Source organism: Gigantopelta aegis, chromosome 1 (genome assembly GCF_016097555.1).
Source record: "Gigantopelta aegis isolate Gae_Host chromosome 1, Gae_host_genome, whole genome shotgun sequence".
NCBI lineage: Eukaryota > Metazoa > Mollusca > Gastropoda > Neomphalida > Peltospiridae > Gigantopelta > Gigantopelta aegis.
Window position 1 is genome coordinate 21,617,185 of NC_054699.1, and position 15,850 is coordinate 21,633,034.

Here is a 15,850-nt window from a genome sequence, read left to right on the forward strand (position 1 = left end):
TAGGGTGTTTAATGCTGAGAAGAAAGCACACGATGCAAGCGCTCTACTGACTGAGCTGACCCGAGTACTCTGACGGTAAGAGAACTAGACGGCCATTTCACGCTCTCTTACCGCCAGAGAATAATCTATATAATATCAATATTATGCTATCTCTGCTTAACAAACGGTAGTCAAAGATTCTCGCTCTAATACAAACAGCAACCCTATATGTTTGACGTTAAATACTTTTACATCGATCAGTTTCGAGTTCCTTGATTAAAACAAAAAAAAATGCAATTACTAATATATACACCACAGGATGAAACCCGTCAGCAACTACATATTTAACTGGAACAGTATTGAAAGGGAGTGCTGTCCCCTATCCCCCCCCCCCCCTCCAAACAAATCAACAAAACATACACACACACACACATGCGCAGACACACGCACATAACATCTAAGGCGGGGGGTGGGGGTGGGGTGGGAGTTAGGCCCACACCCTCCGATTCTTACAGATCATGAAGCTATTATTAAGCAATTTACTAATACATGCATTCTAGGAAGGTCGCTGGTGGGTGTTTCAACGGAGTGTATGTGAAAGTGTGTATGTATGTGTGGGGGGGGGGGGGGGGGGGGGGGGGGGGGGGGGGGGGGGGCACCGTTAGTTCTACGATTCTGTTAAATTATGGCATTTACGAAAAACATACAGCATCTAAACACATTTAAGTCGAATTATTTCCTTCTCAAACCCTACCCACCTTCCAGTATTAATACTGGTATGTCACCCTATTTATACGCATGTTAGTAATGTTGTTATGAATTAAGGAATAATTCAACTAAAATACTGTCGTATTGACGTATATGATTGATACTTGACTTTTTTTTAATGGTTTAACGTACGTCTAATATCTCGAGGTTAAAGTTGATTTCTTAAGTTACGGGAAATGTGTTAGTATTTCCGAAAAATTATTTTTATAACATGAGCAGTTAATTTTAGCCCCAGGACGATCGCGTTTTAAAATAAAATATAGTTTAGAGAATGTGGTAAAGATACTTTATTTTATTAATTATACATATGTAGGCCTACACACGCGTAAACACGCATGCACGTAAACATTTTTTTTATAATACATACACTCATACCTACACCTGCCTACCTATCTACTTGTCTATCTACCTACAGGGGCGGGTCCAAGAAATATTTTTAGGGAGGACTAAGAAAAAAAGAGTACGTAAACCAACTCGTGCTCTCCCCCCCCCCCCCCCCCCCCCACACACACACCATCAGAACAAAAAACACGACTGGTATATCAAAGGCCGTGGTATGTGTTATTCTGTCTGTGGGATGGTGTATATAAACTATCCCTTGCTACTAATGAAAAAATGTAGCGTGTTTCCTCTCTAAAACTATATGTAAAAATTACCAAATGTTTGACATTCAATAGTCGATGATTGATAAATCAATGTGCTCTACGGGTGTCGTAAAACAAACACAAAATTTAACTTATGTGTCTCAATCTATATTTTGGTAGTCCGGGGTCTGCGGGTTATTCGAAGCCTAAGGTTCGAGTCCCAGTAACGGCATGAGAAAATTTGGGAGGCCTGTGCTTAATAATAATATATATGTATGTAATAGCCAAATCCGACATGCATACAGTATATAGATATTCATAAATCTATACACTATGTAGATATTCATACATCTATACACTATGTAGATATTCATACATCTATACACTATGTAGATATTCATACATCTATACACTATGTAGATATTCATACATCTATATAATATATAGATATTCATACATCTATACAATATGTAGATATTCATACATCTATACACTATGTAGATATTTATACATCTATACACTATGTAGATATTCATACATCTATACACTATGTAGATATTTATACATCTATACACTATGTAGATATTCATACATCTATACACTATGTAGATATTCATACATCTATACACTATGTAGATATTCATACATCTATACACTATGTAGATATTCATACATCTATATAATATATAGATATTCATACATCTATACACTATGTAGATATTCATACATCTATACACTATGTAGATATTCATACATCTATACACTATGTAGATATTCATACATCTATATAATATATAGATATTCATACATCTATAATTAAATTTCCATTACATTCATTACAATATAACATCATCCCATTGGTCCAGCCGTAGCAAGGCGATCTTGTTCATTTACCGATGAATGTAAAACTTACTTTGTCAGGAAACGTCATACCTGATGACGTCATTTTATATTGGTAATTTGTCAGCCTTATTGTTTTAACAAAACAGCAACAACAACAAAAACAACAACAACAAAAATAAAATAAAATAATAAAAAATAAAAATGAAATATGCAGTTTTAATGTTATTATTAGTATGTATGTTTCAAATTTAATTGTAAGTATTGTCTGTAATTTCTTTTACGTTCATCAAGGTATGAAAAAAAAAAAAAAATAATAATAATAATGAAATATGCAGTTTTAATGTTATTATTAGTATGTATGTTTCAAATTTAATTATAAGTATTGTCTGTTATTTCTTTTACATTATGAACAAAAAAAGTCATCCGCAAACTTATGTGAGAACGACTTCGCCAATTCACACAGTTTGCGGATGATTTTGTTTTGTTTTGTTCATACCTCGATGAACGTAAAAGAAATAATAGACTATCCTTAAATACAATATATAAATATTCATAGATCTATACAATAAGCACGTAACCTACAATCTTTTTGGGTAGTCCTAAACATGTTCAATTTTTTTGTTGATTTTTTGTGTGTATTTATTTTAATCTGTTCACAAATTTTAGACAGTATATTTCCGACTAATACATATTCTTTTTAATTACAAAAAAAAGAAAGAAGGTATTATAATGTTTTCAAATGGTGTTTTTGTTTGTTTGTTTGATTGATTATTGGTGATTATTTTTTGTTGGTAGGTTTTAAATCAACAACACATTTAACAGATTTAACTGATGTTGTGTGAACGTTTTGACATTGTTAACTTCATAAACTTGACAACGTTAAGTCATTTCATTTCAACTTATTTTCGTGCTTATATCCAATTAAGGTTCAAGCACGCTGTCCTGGGCACACACACCTCAGCTATCTGGGCTGTCTGTCCGGAACAGTGGGTTAGTTGTTAGTTGGTTAGTTGGTTAGTGAGAGAGCAGAGGGTGTAATGGCCTTACACCTACCCATTAAACCCTTAAGAGCTCGCTCTGGGTTGGAACCGGTAACGGACTGCGAACCCTGTATGATCTATTAGCCTGTAGTCCGATGGCATAACCACGACGCCACCGAGTTAAGTCGAACAGTTCACATGAACTAATTATTCTCAGGTTCTGTAAAAACAACGCATAAAAACATCATTGGATTGGCCAAAATAGCACATGACCGCGATCCTATTTATGACCCCGCAACTCCACATAAATAATTAGACAGACTGTATTCTGTCCATATATAAAAGCCATATATAAACATACAATCAAATACAAACGTTAAACAAATTATTGTCTTTTGACATTTATACTTGAACATATCATGACATAGAAGTCTTAAATACATATTAATTTAAAACTTTTTATTTCTCTGAAAGTTGCTTTTTTTCTCTGATGATTTTTAATACCATTTTCTGTCGAATTTTGTTTTTTCGTCCTCAAATTTTTAACCAAGTCTAATGTGTACTACCATTTACCCCGGAATTTAGTAACCGGAACTTCACGGAAAGAAACGAAACGGACATGTACACATGTTGACAATGACATGGGATTGAACAGATGACGAAAGGACTATGGATGAAACACTACGGCACCACAACCCAAACCCGTCAGTTAACGCTAACTTATTTTCAAGAATCTTCTTCTGGTAAGATATTTTAATATCATTGTGTGTGAAATGGACGGTGCGCGTATTTTACTTCGAAAGAACGTATTTTCGTTTTGTACATTATTACAATTTTACATTCGTCGACGAAAAATAGCTCTTAAACATGTGACTATAGTCTATAGTGATATGTTATTATAATTTAATAAAATACGGCTCTCCAGTGATATGATTTTATTATTTACACATCCACTCCAGTACATTAGTTTATTAGTAGTTATTAGTCACTCACTGGCGTAGGAAACGTCGAGGGTGGTGGGTGTGGGTGTATTTTGGGCTGGGGACTGGTTCATGTTCCCCTCCACAACCAATAACCAGAGTGACCACCATTTAGTAACATAATTTTCTCACAACCCCCACCCCCTGTTTTTATGTTTCAATAACAGCATGGTTTCTTACACATGTATATTTCAAATTACACATATGGCATGCTACAATTTTATTACATACCTATTCAATCTTGCTACAGTGATAAAATCATTTTGAAACCGTGTGATAAATTTATTATGTGTCATACATATGTGCGATCTGGACGGGAACTTTTAAATGGGGAATATCCCTTCTCTTTTTTTTACTGCAGTTAGTGATTTCCCTAGAAATTCGGCAAGGCACTTCTGGGGCATTTTCACCATCTTCGGGGCACCTGTATTTCATTAAAAATAGACAAAAATTAATTGAAATAAACATTAATGTAATTTATGTGCTTGCTTTAATAAATGAATGGCAAAAGCTATAAAAGGCATATTTAATTAATTAATAATACCTTTTTGGGTGTTTTATAAAGGCAATTTTAGAATTAATTACTGAAAAAGGCTTCTTTAATCTCAGGGCAGCATGGTGCTGATTAAGACAAGATGGCATTAGACTATTGAGGCATGGTGCCGCACCATTCTAAAACAAGCTAGGGAAAATACTAGCAGTTAGTGCCTTTTATTTACTGACTTCATATATAATTTACAGATGAAGAAAGGAAATGTTTTATTTAACGACATACTCAAACACATTTTATTTACGGTTATATGGTGTCAGACATGGTTACGGACCACACAGATTTTGAGCGGAAACTCGCTGTTGCCACTTCATTAGTGGGGAAAATTCATATTAAAATGACACTACAACGGTTTGTTCTCTAAAGCAAAACTGCAAGTGTGTATATTGAATAGAACCCTTTATAACCAGAAAAGCATACTTTGACCGGAATTATATACGAACATGGAAATAAACTAAGATAACCATGACAACTCGTATATTTAAGGTTATTTTATATTGCATTTAAAGGGTGTTTTAAAGGGTGAAATTTATGATTGTACATGAAGTAAATATCAATCTGATTCAAATCAGGTCCTCTACGTGTGACCAGTATAAATATTAAATACTTGTGACTAAGCAGAAAAACAAACAGAAAACATTTCAGCCTGTGATTCCCGACCCATCCCCCCACATTTCTCTCACTCTCTCACTCACACTCTCTCTCTCTCTCTCTCTCTCTCTCTCTCTCTCTCTCTCTCTCTCTCTCTCTCTCTCTCTCTCTCTCTCTCTCTCTCTCTCTCTCTCTCTCTCTCTCTCTCTCTCCCTCTCTCTCTTTCTGTCTCTCTGTTGAGTGTGTTCTCTCATAAATAATTAACATTTTTAATGGTGTATCTATTAAAGAAATCAGGGACAGTCAGTTGAGTGCATTGTCAAAAATTAACATACAGCCGACTTAAGAGAAACAGATATTTGTATGTCTGTGAAATATAGTGTGTTTGTGTGTGTATGATATATAGTGTGTGCATGTGTATGATGGGTGTGTGTGCCCGTGTATGTGTGTGTGTGAATTTGTATATGTGTGTGTTTTCACTTCAGTTTTATTTTTATGAATTTATGTGTTTCTATATGTGTTCACTTCAATTTGTTTGTATGAATTAGTTGGTAAATCATGCTTTCTTGGGCATAAATAGTCCACCATTGCAGAGTACAATTCAAACATATCACCTTATTAAAAATGTGGCATCACTGACATAGGTTATTCTGGTGGACCCTTCATATACACATACACATGTATATATTGTAAATTCAACTGTGTTGTCATGGACACAGGTTATCCTGGTGGACCCTTCGGTCTCACTACACAGTTGACTTCTGGGTGAGAGTTGATTGATCACGGTCCACTATAGTTCCTAATTGTGACACAAGTTATGGTTTACATATTCACTTCCAGGAAATAGTGAAGAATTAAAACAATATGTGTGTTTAATGGTAAGCCTCCTGGCAGGCTGTATTTTTCCCATGTTCTTTTGTAATATTGTGCATTGACCTTTTGGGACATGGGTGTATAGCGCACGAGACAGCTGGAGTGAATCGGTTAATGAACCACCTGTTCGGACCGGTACTACAGCCAGATGCGGTCATATAGCAAAAAACTGAGATGGAAATGTTCTCAATATTGGAGTGAAAATAAATGCTTATATATATAATGTATGTTCGCAATGGTGTATGTTGTTAGTGCCAATGAGAACCCATTCTATTGGCAATCTTCATTTGAAGTTGGGCAATTTAACATAGGTTTCAATGGCAGATGACATCTGTGTAGTGACACCTAAACAAAATCTTAGCATAGTGGAATGTGACAACTTGTTTCGATTTTAAGTAAATGGAAAGTAAAGACGGACATGATCGAGGTGTTCCGATTGAACCTACAAATACTTTTACATGGCCGAGGTTTTCCGAATACATAATCAAAACCGACCAATGGATTCCGAATGGTTTTAGACTGTTTGATAGACTAGGGAAGTAATCGCTATTATGTCAAATATGTGTTTGGTTACGCAGATAGTAACAGGATACCAGTTGAAAGCAATAAACAAAAAATAACTTTCCAATCTCTTACAAACATTAATTATTTGCATTTTGATACATAATACAATATGCGAAAATTGTCGGTCACCAGGTGGGCGACATGTGATACAGTTTTAACTTGCTCAACGTTATTTTGACTTGCCATGGGCGATCGGGCGACTGTAAAGTGCACACCCTGATCTTACAGAGGAAACCCACTACTTTTTTCCATTAGTAGAAAGGGATCTTTTATATGCACCATCCCACAGACAGGATAGTACATACCACAGCCTTTGATATACCAGTTGTAGAGCACTAGCTGGAATGAGAAATAGTACAATGGGCCACCGACAACTATCAATCCTAGACCGATCGAGCATCAAGCGAGCACTTTTACTACTGGGCTATGCCCCCCCCCCCCCCCCCCCCCACACACATTAATGAATAGCATGATGTACGTTTGCTAATGGTTGAACGCTGAGCATGCCATGTTTAACATATTTTATTTTTAGTTTTGCGAACAATTATGTCTACACTTGGTGACAGATAATACCTCATCTACACACAACAACTGCTGCACTTCTTTCTTTTTCTTTTTCCTTCTTTTTTTTTTAATCCCACTGCCCTCTTTGTTTTCACTCCTTTTAATTCTGTCTCATTTCTTCCCAATCTGGCAAGTCCTATCTTTCAACTTCTTTTGCTGTCCACCTCATCATCTTGGTCCTCGTCTCTCCAGATGAGAAAGGTGCTTGTCTCTTGTGTCCAATTCCTGTCAGTGGGCCCACTGGGCTATATTTCTTATTCGAGCCAGTGCACCAGAATATCAAAAGGCTGTGGTATGTGCTATCCTGTCTGTGAGATGGTACATATAAAAGATCTTTTGCTACTAATGGAAAAATGTGATATAGAAAGAATATGGATGGTACCTGGAAAAACCTGTCCCTGGATGAAGAGCCCCCTGAGTTTGAACTGTTATTTCGCATTGAGTTTATTTGGAAGGAAGGAAATGTTTTATTTAATGACGCACTCAACACATTTTATTTACGGTTATATGGGGTCAGTCATGGTTAAGGACCACACAGATATAGAGAGAGGAAACTCGCTGTTGCCACTTCATGGGCTACTCTTTTTGATTAGCAGCAAGGGATCTTTTATATGCACCATCCCACACAGACAGCATAGTACATACCATGGCCTGTTACACCAGTTGTGGAGCACTGGCTGGTTTTGGAAAATATCCCAATGGGGCCACCAACGGGGATCGATCCTAAACCGACCACATATCAAACTAGCGCTTTACCACTGGGCTACGTCCTGCCCACTAAGTTTATTTAGATTATTCCTGACAGACCAAGACAGGTAGTCAATCATTTGTTGGATTTTTAAAAAAGACAAACTATTGTTTCGACCGGCCTCGGTGGTGTCGTGGCAGGCCATCGGTCTACAGGCTGGTAGATACTGGGTTCGGAACCCAGTCGAGGCATGGGATTTTTAATTCAGATACCGACTCCAAACCCTGAGTGAGTGCTCCGCAAGGCTCAATGGGTAGGTGTAAACCACTTGCACCGACCAGTGATCCATAACTGGTTCAACAAAGGCCATGGTTTGTGCTATCCTGCCTGTGGGAAGCGCAAATAAAAGTTCTCTTGTTGCCTGTCATAAAAGAGTAGCCTATGTGGCGACAGCGGGTTTCCTCTCCAAATCTGTGTGGTCCTTAACCATATGTCTGACAGCATATAACCGTAAATAAAATGTGTTGAGTGCGTCGTTAAATAAAACATTTCTTTCTTTCTTTTTTAAACTTTTGTTTCGAAGACGTCGGATGCAAACCTAAAATATTAGGTGATGGAAACTTCTTTTTTTGACTTAATAAGTTATGTGCTTTACGTTACACCTTAGTATGCTACTTTCTTCATCTTCTTGTTTTCTCTCTCTTTTTTTCCCAGTTTTATGTTTTATATTTTTCTTTGAGATATATAATGACGGATTATTATGTAAAGTAATGTTTCTTTGCAACCTTTTCTCTTTTATCACTATATCTAAGTTAGCCATTTTAATCAGACTTATAGTCATATAGCCATACATTTATTGTTTTGGGCTGCAGTTAAAAGAACTATTTTTGAAAATGTCTGCCTGACGGTCATCACATGTTTTTATGTCTGACTGTTACGTCACTTCACTGTGTGTTTACCACAGGCTTAGTGTTTATCCTTTTAAGTCTCATCGATTATGCTATCTTGTTTTTACATTTATGGCTGCCATAAATATCGTGTGTCTTTTTTTTCTTTTTTATTATTACAAAATCTAATTTAGCTGTTTTGCTTAGATTCATTGTCGAATGATTATGGGTTTTTTGGCAGGAATTAAAAGAACTATTTTTGGATACCTAAAAGTGTGACTTTTAATATCCAGTACTTGGTACCTTTGATTATTATATATAATGAAATGTTTCTTTGCTACCGTGACTCATTTATCACTACATGTGTAAGTGATCGACCACGCATGACGTGGACACTTTACCACTGGGCTACGTACTGCCCCTTGAAGTGTATGAACAGGGCTTCTAGTATGTGTTTTTTTAAATCCACTAGCCATGGTATCAGTGAGTTTAAAACTTTACTAGCCACAATTAAACATTCACTAGCCCTACATTACTTTAAGTTAATACAATGTGACTAAATAATAGTAATAATCAGATATGTCACCTAAAGAGGGAGATACAGCTTAAAAACGCTAACTTTAGGGGTTGGGGTGGGGTCAGGATATTCATATTTACAAAATAGACTTAACTACAACATTTGACAATTTTATTTTACTAGCCGTAGGGCATGGCAATAGTAGTTATTTTCTAGCCCAACACTAAATATCACTAGCCATGGGAGTGGGGCAACCATAATCTTGAAGCCCTGTCTGCCATGGCAATAGTAGTTATTTACTAGCCCAACACTGAATATCACTAGCCATGGGATTGGGGCTACCATAATCTAGAAGCCCCGTCTGCCATGGCAATAGTAGTTATTTACTAGCCCAACATTGAATATCACTAGCCATGGGAGTGGGGCTACCATAATCCTGAAGCCCTGTCTGGCATGGCAATAGTAGTTATTTACCAGCCCAACATTGAATATCACTAGCCATGGGAGTGGAGCTACCATAATCCTGAAGCCCTGTCTGGCATGGCAATAGTAGTTATTTACCAGCCCAACACTGAATATCACTAGCCATGGGAGTGGGGCTACCATAATCCTGAAGCTCTGTCTGGCATGGCAATAGTAGTTATTTACCAGCCCAACACTGAATATCACTAGCCATGGGAGTGGGGCTACCATAATCTAGAAGCCCTGTCTGCCATGGCAATAGTAGTTATTTACTAGCCCAACACTGAATATCACTAGCCATGGGAGTGGGGCTACCATAATCCTGAAGCCCTGTCTGGCATGGCAATAGTAGTTATTTACCAGCCCAACACTGAATATCACTAGCCATGGGAGTGGGGCTACCATAATCCTGAAGTCCTGTCTGGCATGGCAATTGTAGTTATTTACCAGCCCAACACTGAATATCACTAGCCATGGGAGTGGGGCAACCATAATCTTGAAGCCCTGTCTGGCATGGCAATAGTAGTTATTTACTAGCCCAACTCTTAATATCACTAGCCATGGGAGTGGGGCTACCATAATCTAGAAGCCCCGTCTGCCATGGCAATAGTAGTTATTTACTAGCCCAACACTGAATATCACTAGCCATGGGAGTGGGGCTACCATAATCTGAAGCCCTGTCTGGCATGGCAATAGTAGTTATTTACTAGCCCAACACTGAATATCACTAGCCATGGGAGTGGGGCTACCATAATCCTGAAGCCCTGTCTGGCATGGCAATAGTAGTTATTTACTAGCCCAACATTGAATATCACTAGCCATGGGAGTGGGGCTACCATAATCTAGAAGCCGTGATATGAACCATGGTAAGTGTAAGATTGGTCAGACTGTTACGTCATTTCACTGGGCTTTTAGTTCCGGCTTCTTGTGTACACTTCCAAGTGTTGTTAATTGAGCTAGCTTGTTTTAAATTTATGGCAGAAAGGTAATATTGGGTTGGGTTTTTTTGTTTAACGACACCTCATAATTGGCCAATATAGACAGTATTTGCAGGATACAGAAATTTATGGTGGATGAGGAAGGAAGGAAGGAAATGTTTTATTTAACGATGCACTCAACACATTTTATTTATGGTTATATGGCATCAGACATATGGTTACGGACCACACAGATATTGAGAGAGGAAACCCGCTGTCCCCACTTCATGGGCTACTCTTTTCAATTAACAGCAAGGGATCTTTTATATGCACCATCCCACAGACAGGGTACTACATACCACAGCCTTTGATATGCCAGTCGTGGTGCACTGGCTGGAATGAGAAATAGCCCAATGGACCCACCGATGGGGATCGATCCCAGACCAACTGCGCATCGAGCGAGCACTACCACTGGACTACATCCCACCCCCTTATGGCAGATGAGTTATTTAGTGTTTTTAAAATAATTACTAATGTTTATCTTTTTTCGTTATTTACTTATTTATTTGTTTATTTATTTAAGTTTCATCTTCCATTCCTCCAAAAGTTAAAGTTTGTTTTATTTAATGACACCACTAGACCACACATTTAATAATCCAGTCTTAGAGGAAACCTGCTACATTTTTCCATTAGCAGCAATGGAACTTTTATATGCACTTTCCCATAGACAGGACAGCACACACCATGGCATATATATATATATATACACCATTTGTGGGACGCTGGTTGGGATGGAAAAAAACCCACCCAATCAGAGAATGAGTCCACTAAGGTGATTCGATCCTACGATGCAAGATTGTCAGACAAGCACTCTACCAGCTGAGCTAAATCCCACGCCTTCCATTCCTCGATGTCAAAAATATTTTTCATGCGGTAAATAAATAAACTTGGATTGCCTCTGTTTACAGCCTGCAGTGTTGTAAACTGTAACAGTGAACCCTGTACACACTTTGTCATTGTAATTGTTTTCGTTTCTTGTTCAGAAGCATGTGACATATTCTGATCATTTATGCTGACATCAGCTGTTGTTTGTTTATAGACTCCCAGCACTGTGTGATATTCTTGGTATGTCACACGCGGCTACTTACAGCACAGTTTTTATTGAAATCACGGTCTAGTTTTTAACCTTGTACAGTATTTGTATCCCTAGTGTTTTATGACACTGTCTCGCTTGGTTATAGTGTACTGCCCACTGTTACAGCTCACACAGATGTTGGTCTTCATGAATTTTCAAATAGCTGAATTTAAAATATTTTGTTACAGGTTTACATGTGTACATGTGTATGTTGATCACATGACTAATTATTGCTTCATGTATGTGTATTATGAGTCTGACCTTGTAATGTGATAACTGTGTAATGCCCTCTGACTATACACCGTACATGTATGTGTGCATGTACCACTCGATTTTTGCTGGGTATATTTGGAAAAAACGTATGTAAAGTTAACCAGATACATTCATTGTGTTCGATAGGTGACATTTCTAACTATAGTCATGCATTGCTAGTCATCAGAGGGTGGGATGTAGTCCAATGGTAAAGCACTCGCCTGATGCACAGTCGGTCTAGGATCGATCCCTGTCGGTAGGCCCATGGGGCTATATCTCATTCCAGCGATCGCACCATGATTGGTATATGAACATATAAATATTATATTGTCTTGTCCACGTAGCCCAGTGGTATAGTGCTCGCTTGATGCACAGTCGGTCTAGGATCGATCCCCGTTGGTGGGCCCATTAGGCTATTTCTCATTCCAGGCAGTACACTATGACTGGTATATCAAAGACTGGTATGTGCTATCCTGTTTGTGGGATGGTGCATATAAAAGATCTATTGCTACTAATGGAAAAATGTAGTAGGTTTTCTCTCTAAGACTATATATGTCAAATTTTTCTAAATGTTTTATATCCAATAACTGATGATTAATAAATCAGTGTGCTCTAGTGGTGTTGTTAAGTAAAACAAACTTTAACTGTTACTATGGTGATGTATGCAACATTCAAACCACATTGTCTCATTGATCACGTGTTGTACAAATTTAAGGTGTGCACAAATTGTTTATCATGACATATATTTTGTATATCACTAGCGAGAAGTTGAGAAGTAAAGTGAAACTTCTCTAAACTGGACACACTCGGGACCAAGTAAAAAGTCTGGTTTTAAGAGGTATCCGGTTTACAGAGGTTCTCTTCTGCACAGGTATTTAAAAGGGGGCTATGAAAAACGTCCAGTTTTGAGGGAATTCTGGTTTACAGAGGGTCCGGTTTTGAGATGTTTCACTGTATATAATAGTACATATACAGTAGAATCTCGTTGGGATGGATGTTGTTTGGACATTGTAATTTATTCCACCCATCAGCTACTTCGTATCAAGTATTCAGCCACTTTTAGGAGTGTCTGTGTGATTCTTTATTGGCGTAATACTTTAAAACTGAAGTATACAGTCATGTATTTGTATATAATTTTACCAGCGTCGTGGTTAGGCCATCGGTCTACAGGCTGGTAGGTACTGGGTTCGGATCTCAGTCGAGGCATGGGATTTTTAATCCAGATACAACTCCAAACCCTGAATGAGTGTTCCGCAAGGTTCAATGGGTAGGTGTAAACCACTTGCACCGACCAGTGATCCATAACTGGTTCAACAAAGGCCATAGTTTGTGCTATCCTACCTGTGGGAAGTGCAAATAAAGGATCCTTTGCTGCCTGTCATAAAAGAATAGCCTATGTGGTGACAGCGGGTTTCCTCTAAAAAAAAGTGTCAGAGTGACCATATGTTGGACGTCCAATAGCTGATGATAAGATAAAAAATCAATGTGCTCTAGTAGCATCGTTAAATAAAACAAACTTTTTTTGTATATAATTTTATGTAAAATATAATAGACTAAAACATTGTGTACATTTGATACTGCCAAAATCCTATTTTGTGTCAATATAACGAAGCAAAAAGATTCTAAGAACTTGTTTTGATTTGATTGAATTTACTTTGTTATTTTTATTTACACATTGTTACCATCCCATTACATTACAACCATTACAGCAAGTACATTCTTGTCTGCACATTTGTTATTGCCAATTGCAGCAACACCAGGTATTGTAAACACCTTTGCTAAAACAACATACGACAACAAATCCTGTCTGCCTTTCAGTCGGTTGTATAAATATTAATGGTCCAAAGGCAATATGACCGGCCTCGGTGGTGTTGTGGTTAATCCATAGGACATAAGGCTGGAAGGTACAGGGTTCGCAGCCCGGTACAGGCTCCAACACAGAGGGAGTTTTTAAGGGCTCAATGGGTAGGTGTAAGACCACTGCACCCTCTTCTCTCTCACTAATCATTAACCTGGACAGACAGCCCAGATAGCTGAGGTTTGTGCCCAGGACAGTCTGCTTGAACCTTAATTGGATATAAGCATGGAAATAAGTTCAAATGAATGAAAGACAATATGATGCAATGGAGTAATTGGTGAGTGGTCAAGTGAGTGAAGATGATAAAACACATTCTGTCCGACGCCTGGCCATTGGCCAAGCCAGAGACCGGTGGCATGGGATGGACGTGCCTAAACCTCTTTTGGATATAGGCACATTAATAAAAGTTAAAAGCAGAAGTAAGTTAAAACACCTTCAGAAGTGTAGAAGACTGAACTGAGGCCACACATACCGATTGCCAATTGGTTCAGGCTATGGTTGATGGCATGTACATGTACATGTATATAGTTATACATAGTAGGTGACACTGAAAGGCGTATTGTTGTTGGTTAATGGGTTACCAGTTCAAGCTAAATATAGTGTTAATTACACTGGTTTCTCTTTGATAGGATTGCAAGTAGGGGGGGGGGGGGAGAAGGAGCAGGATGTAGCTCGGTGGTCAAGTGCTCGTCTGATTCACGGTCAGTCTTGGATCAATCGTGGTCAGTGAGCCCATTGGTTTGTTTCTTGTTCCAGCCAGTGCACCATGACTGGTATATCAAAGGCTGTGGTATGTGCTATCCTGTGTGGGATAGGATTGCAAGCGGGGTGGGTTGGCAGGATGTAGCTCGGTGGTAAAGTGCTCATCTGATTCACGGTCAGTCTAGGATTGATTGCGGTCAGTGAGCCCATTGGTCTATTTCTCGTTCCAGCATCACGACTGGTATATCAATGGCTGGTAAATATTCAATTATACTGAAAGCTACAAATCTTTTTTTCTTTCTTTTTTTATCCCAGTGCCCCCTTTCCTTTCTCTCCTTTGAATTCCATCTCATTTCTTCCCGCTCTGGCATCTCCTATCTTTCAACTTCTTTCACTGTCCAACTCCACATCCTAGTCCTTGTCTCTCCAACCACGACAGGTGCTTGTCTCTTGTGGCTATCTGACCCACACACCTGTTCCCCATCAGCTTTTGGCTGTGGGCTTAGTCTGACCACTTCAGAGAGTGTTCAGTAGTTACTTCTGGCATTGATAGAAAGCTACAAATCTTATTATTGCTTTGCCACCTGTAGAAAGTGGACAAGACAAGCCGGTGCACCATGACTAGTATATCAAAGGACGTGGTATGTGCTATCCTATATGTGGGATGGTGCATATAAAAGATCCCTTGCTGCTAATCGGAAAGAGTAGCCCATGAAGTGGCGACAATAACTGTGTGGTCTTTAACCATATGTCTGATGCCATATAACCGTAATTAAATGTGTTGAGTGCATTGTTAAATAAAACATTTCCTTCCTTCCGTGAACAAGACAATATGATATGCATATATTCATCACATGGCATTTGATTTTATATACCAGTATATATTGCCAAAGCTTACTCTTGATAAGCTTTTTGTTTTAACCAATTTTTAATTATGTGGATTACATTTGTAGCTATAATTTAAGCACAGTTGTATTGGGCAATGTACTAAATATTGTAGCCACTTAGTATAAAAACTGGCACTTGGCTAATTGGCATGGGTAGGGTGAGCTCTGCTATCTTACAGATTTTTTTTTTAACTTTACTTTTTAACATTTATGGGCTAGGACCATACCAAAAATGCCTCTATAGTGTGTTATTTTGAGGAGAGTCCAGG

The 15,850-nt window shown here is 38.1% G+C and overlaps 1 protein-coding gene across 3 annotated transcripts in view; it reads left to right on the forward strand.

Moving 5' to 3' along the window:
* The first annotated feature begins 3,768 nt into the window (after positions 1-3,768).
* The window catches only part of LOC121372089 (ATP-binding cassette sub-family C member 4-like), a 106,633-nt gene continuing 94,551 nt past the window's right edge, over positions 3,769-15,850 (forward strand). For all 3 annotated transcript variants that reach the window (XR_005957885.1, XR_005957884.1, XM_041498357.1), the window contains exon 1: positions 3,769-3,897. Coding sequence is in view for 1 of the 3 variants with exons in the window: in XM_041498357.1 (XP_041354291.1) it covers positions 3,824-3,897 (74 nt within the window). In the remaining 2 variants the exon portion in view is untranslated. The remainder of the gene's footprint in view (positions 3,898-15,850) is intronic.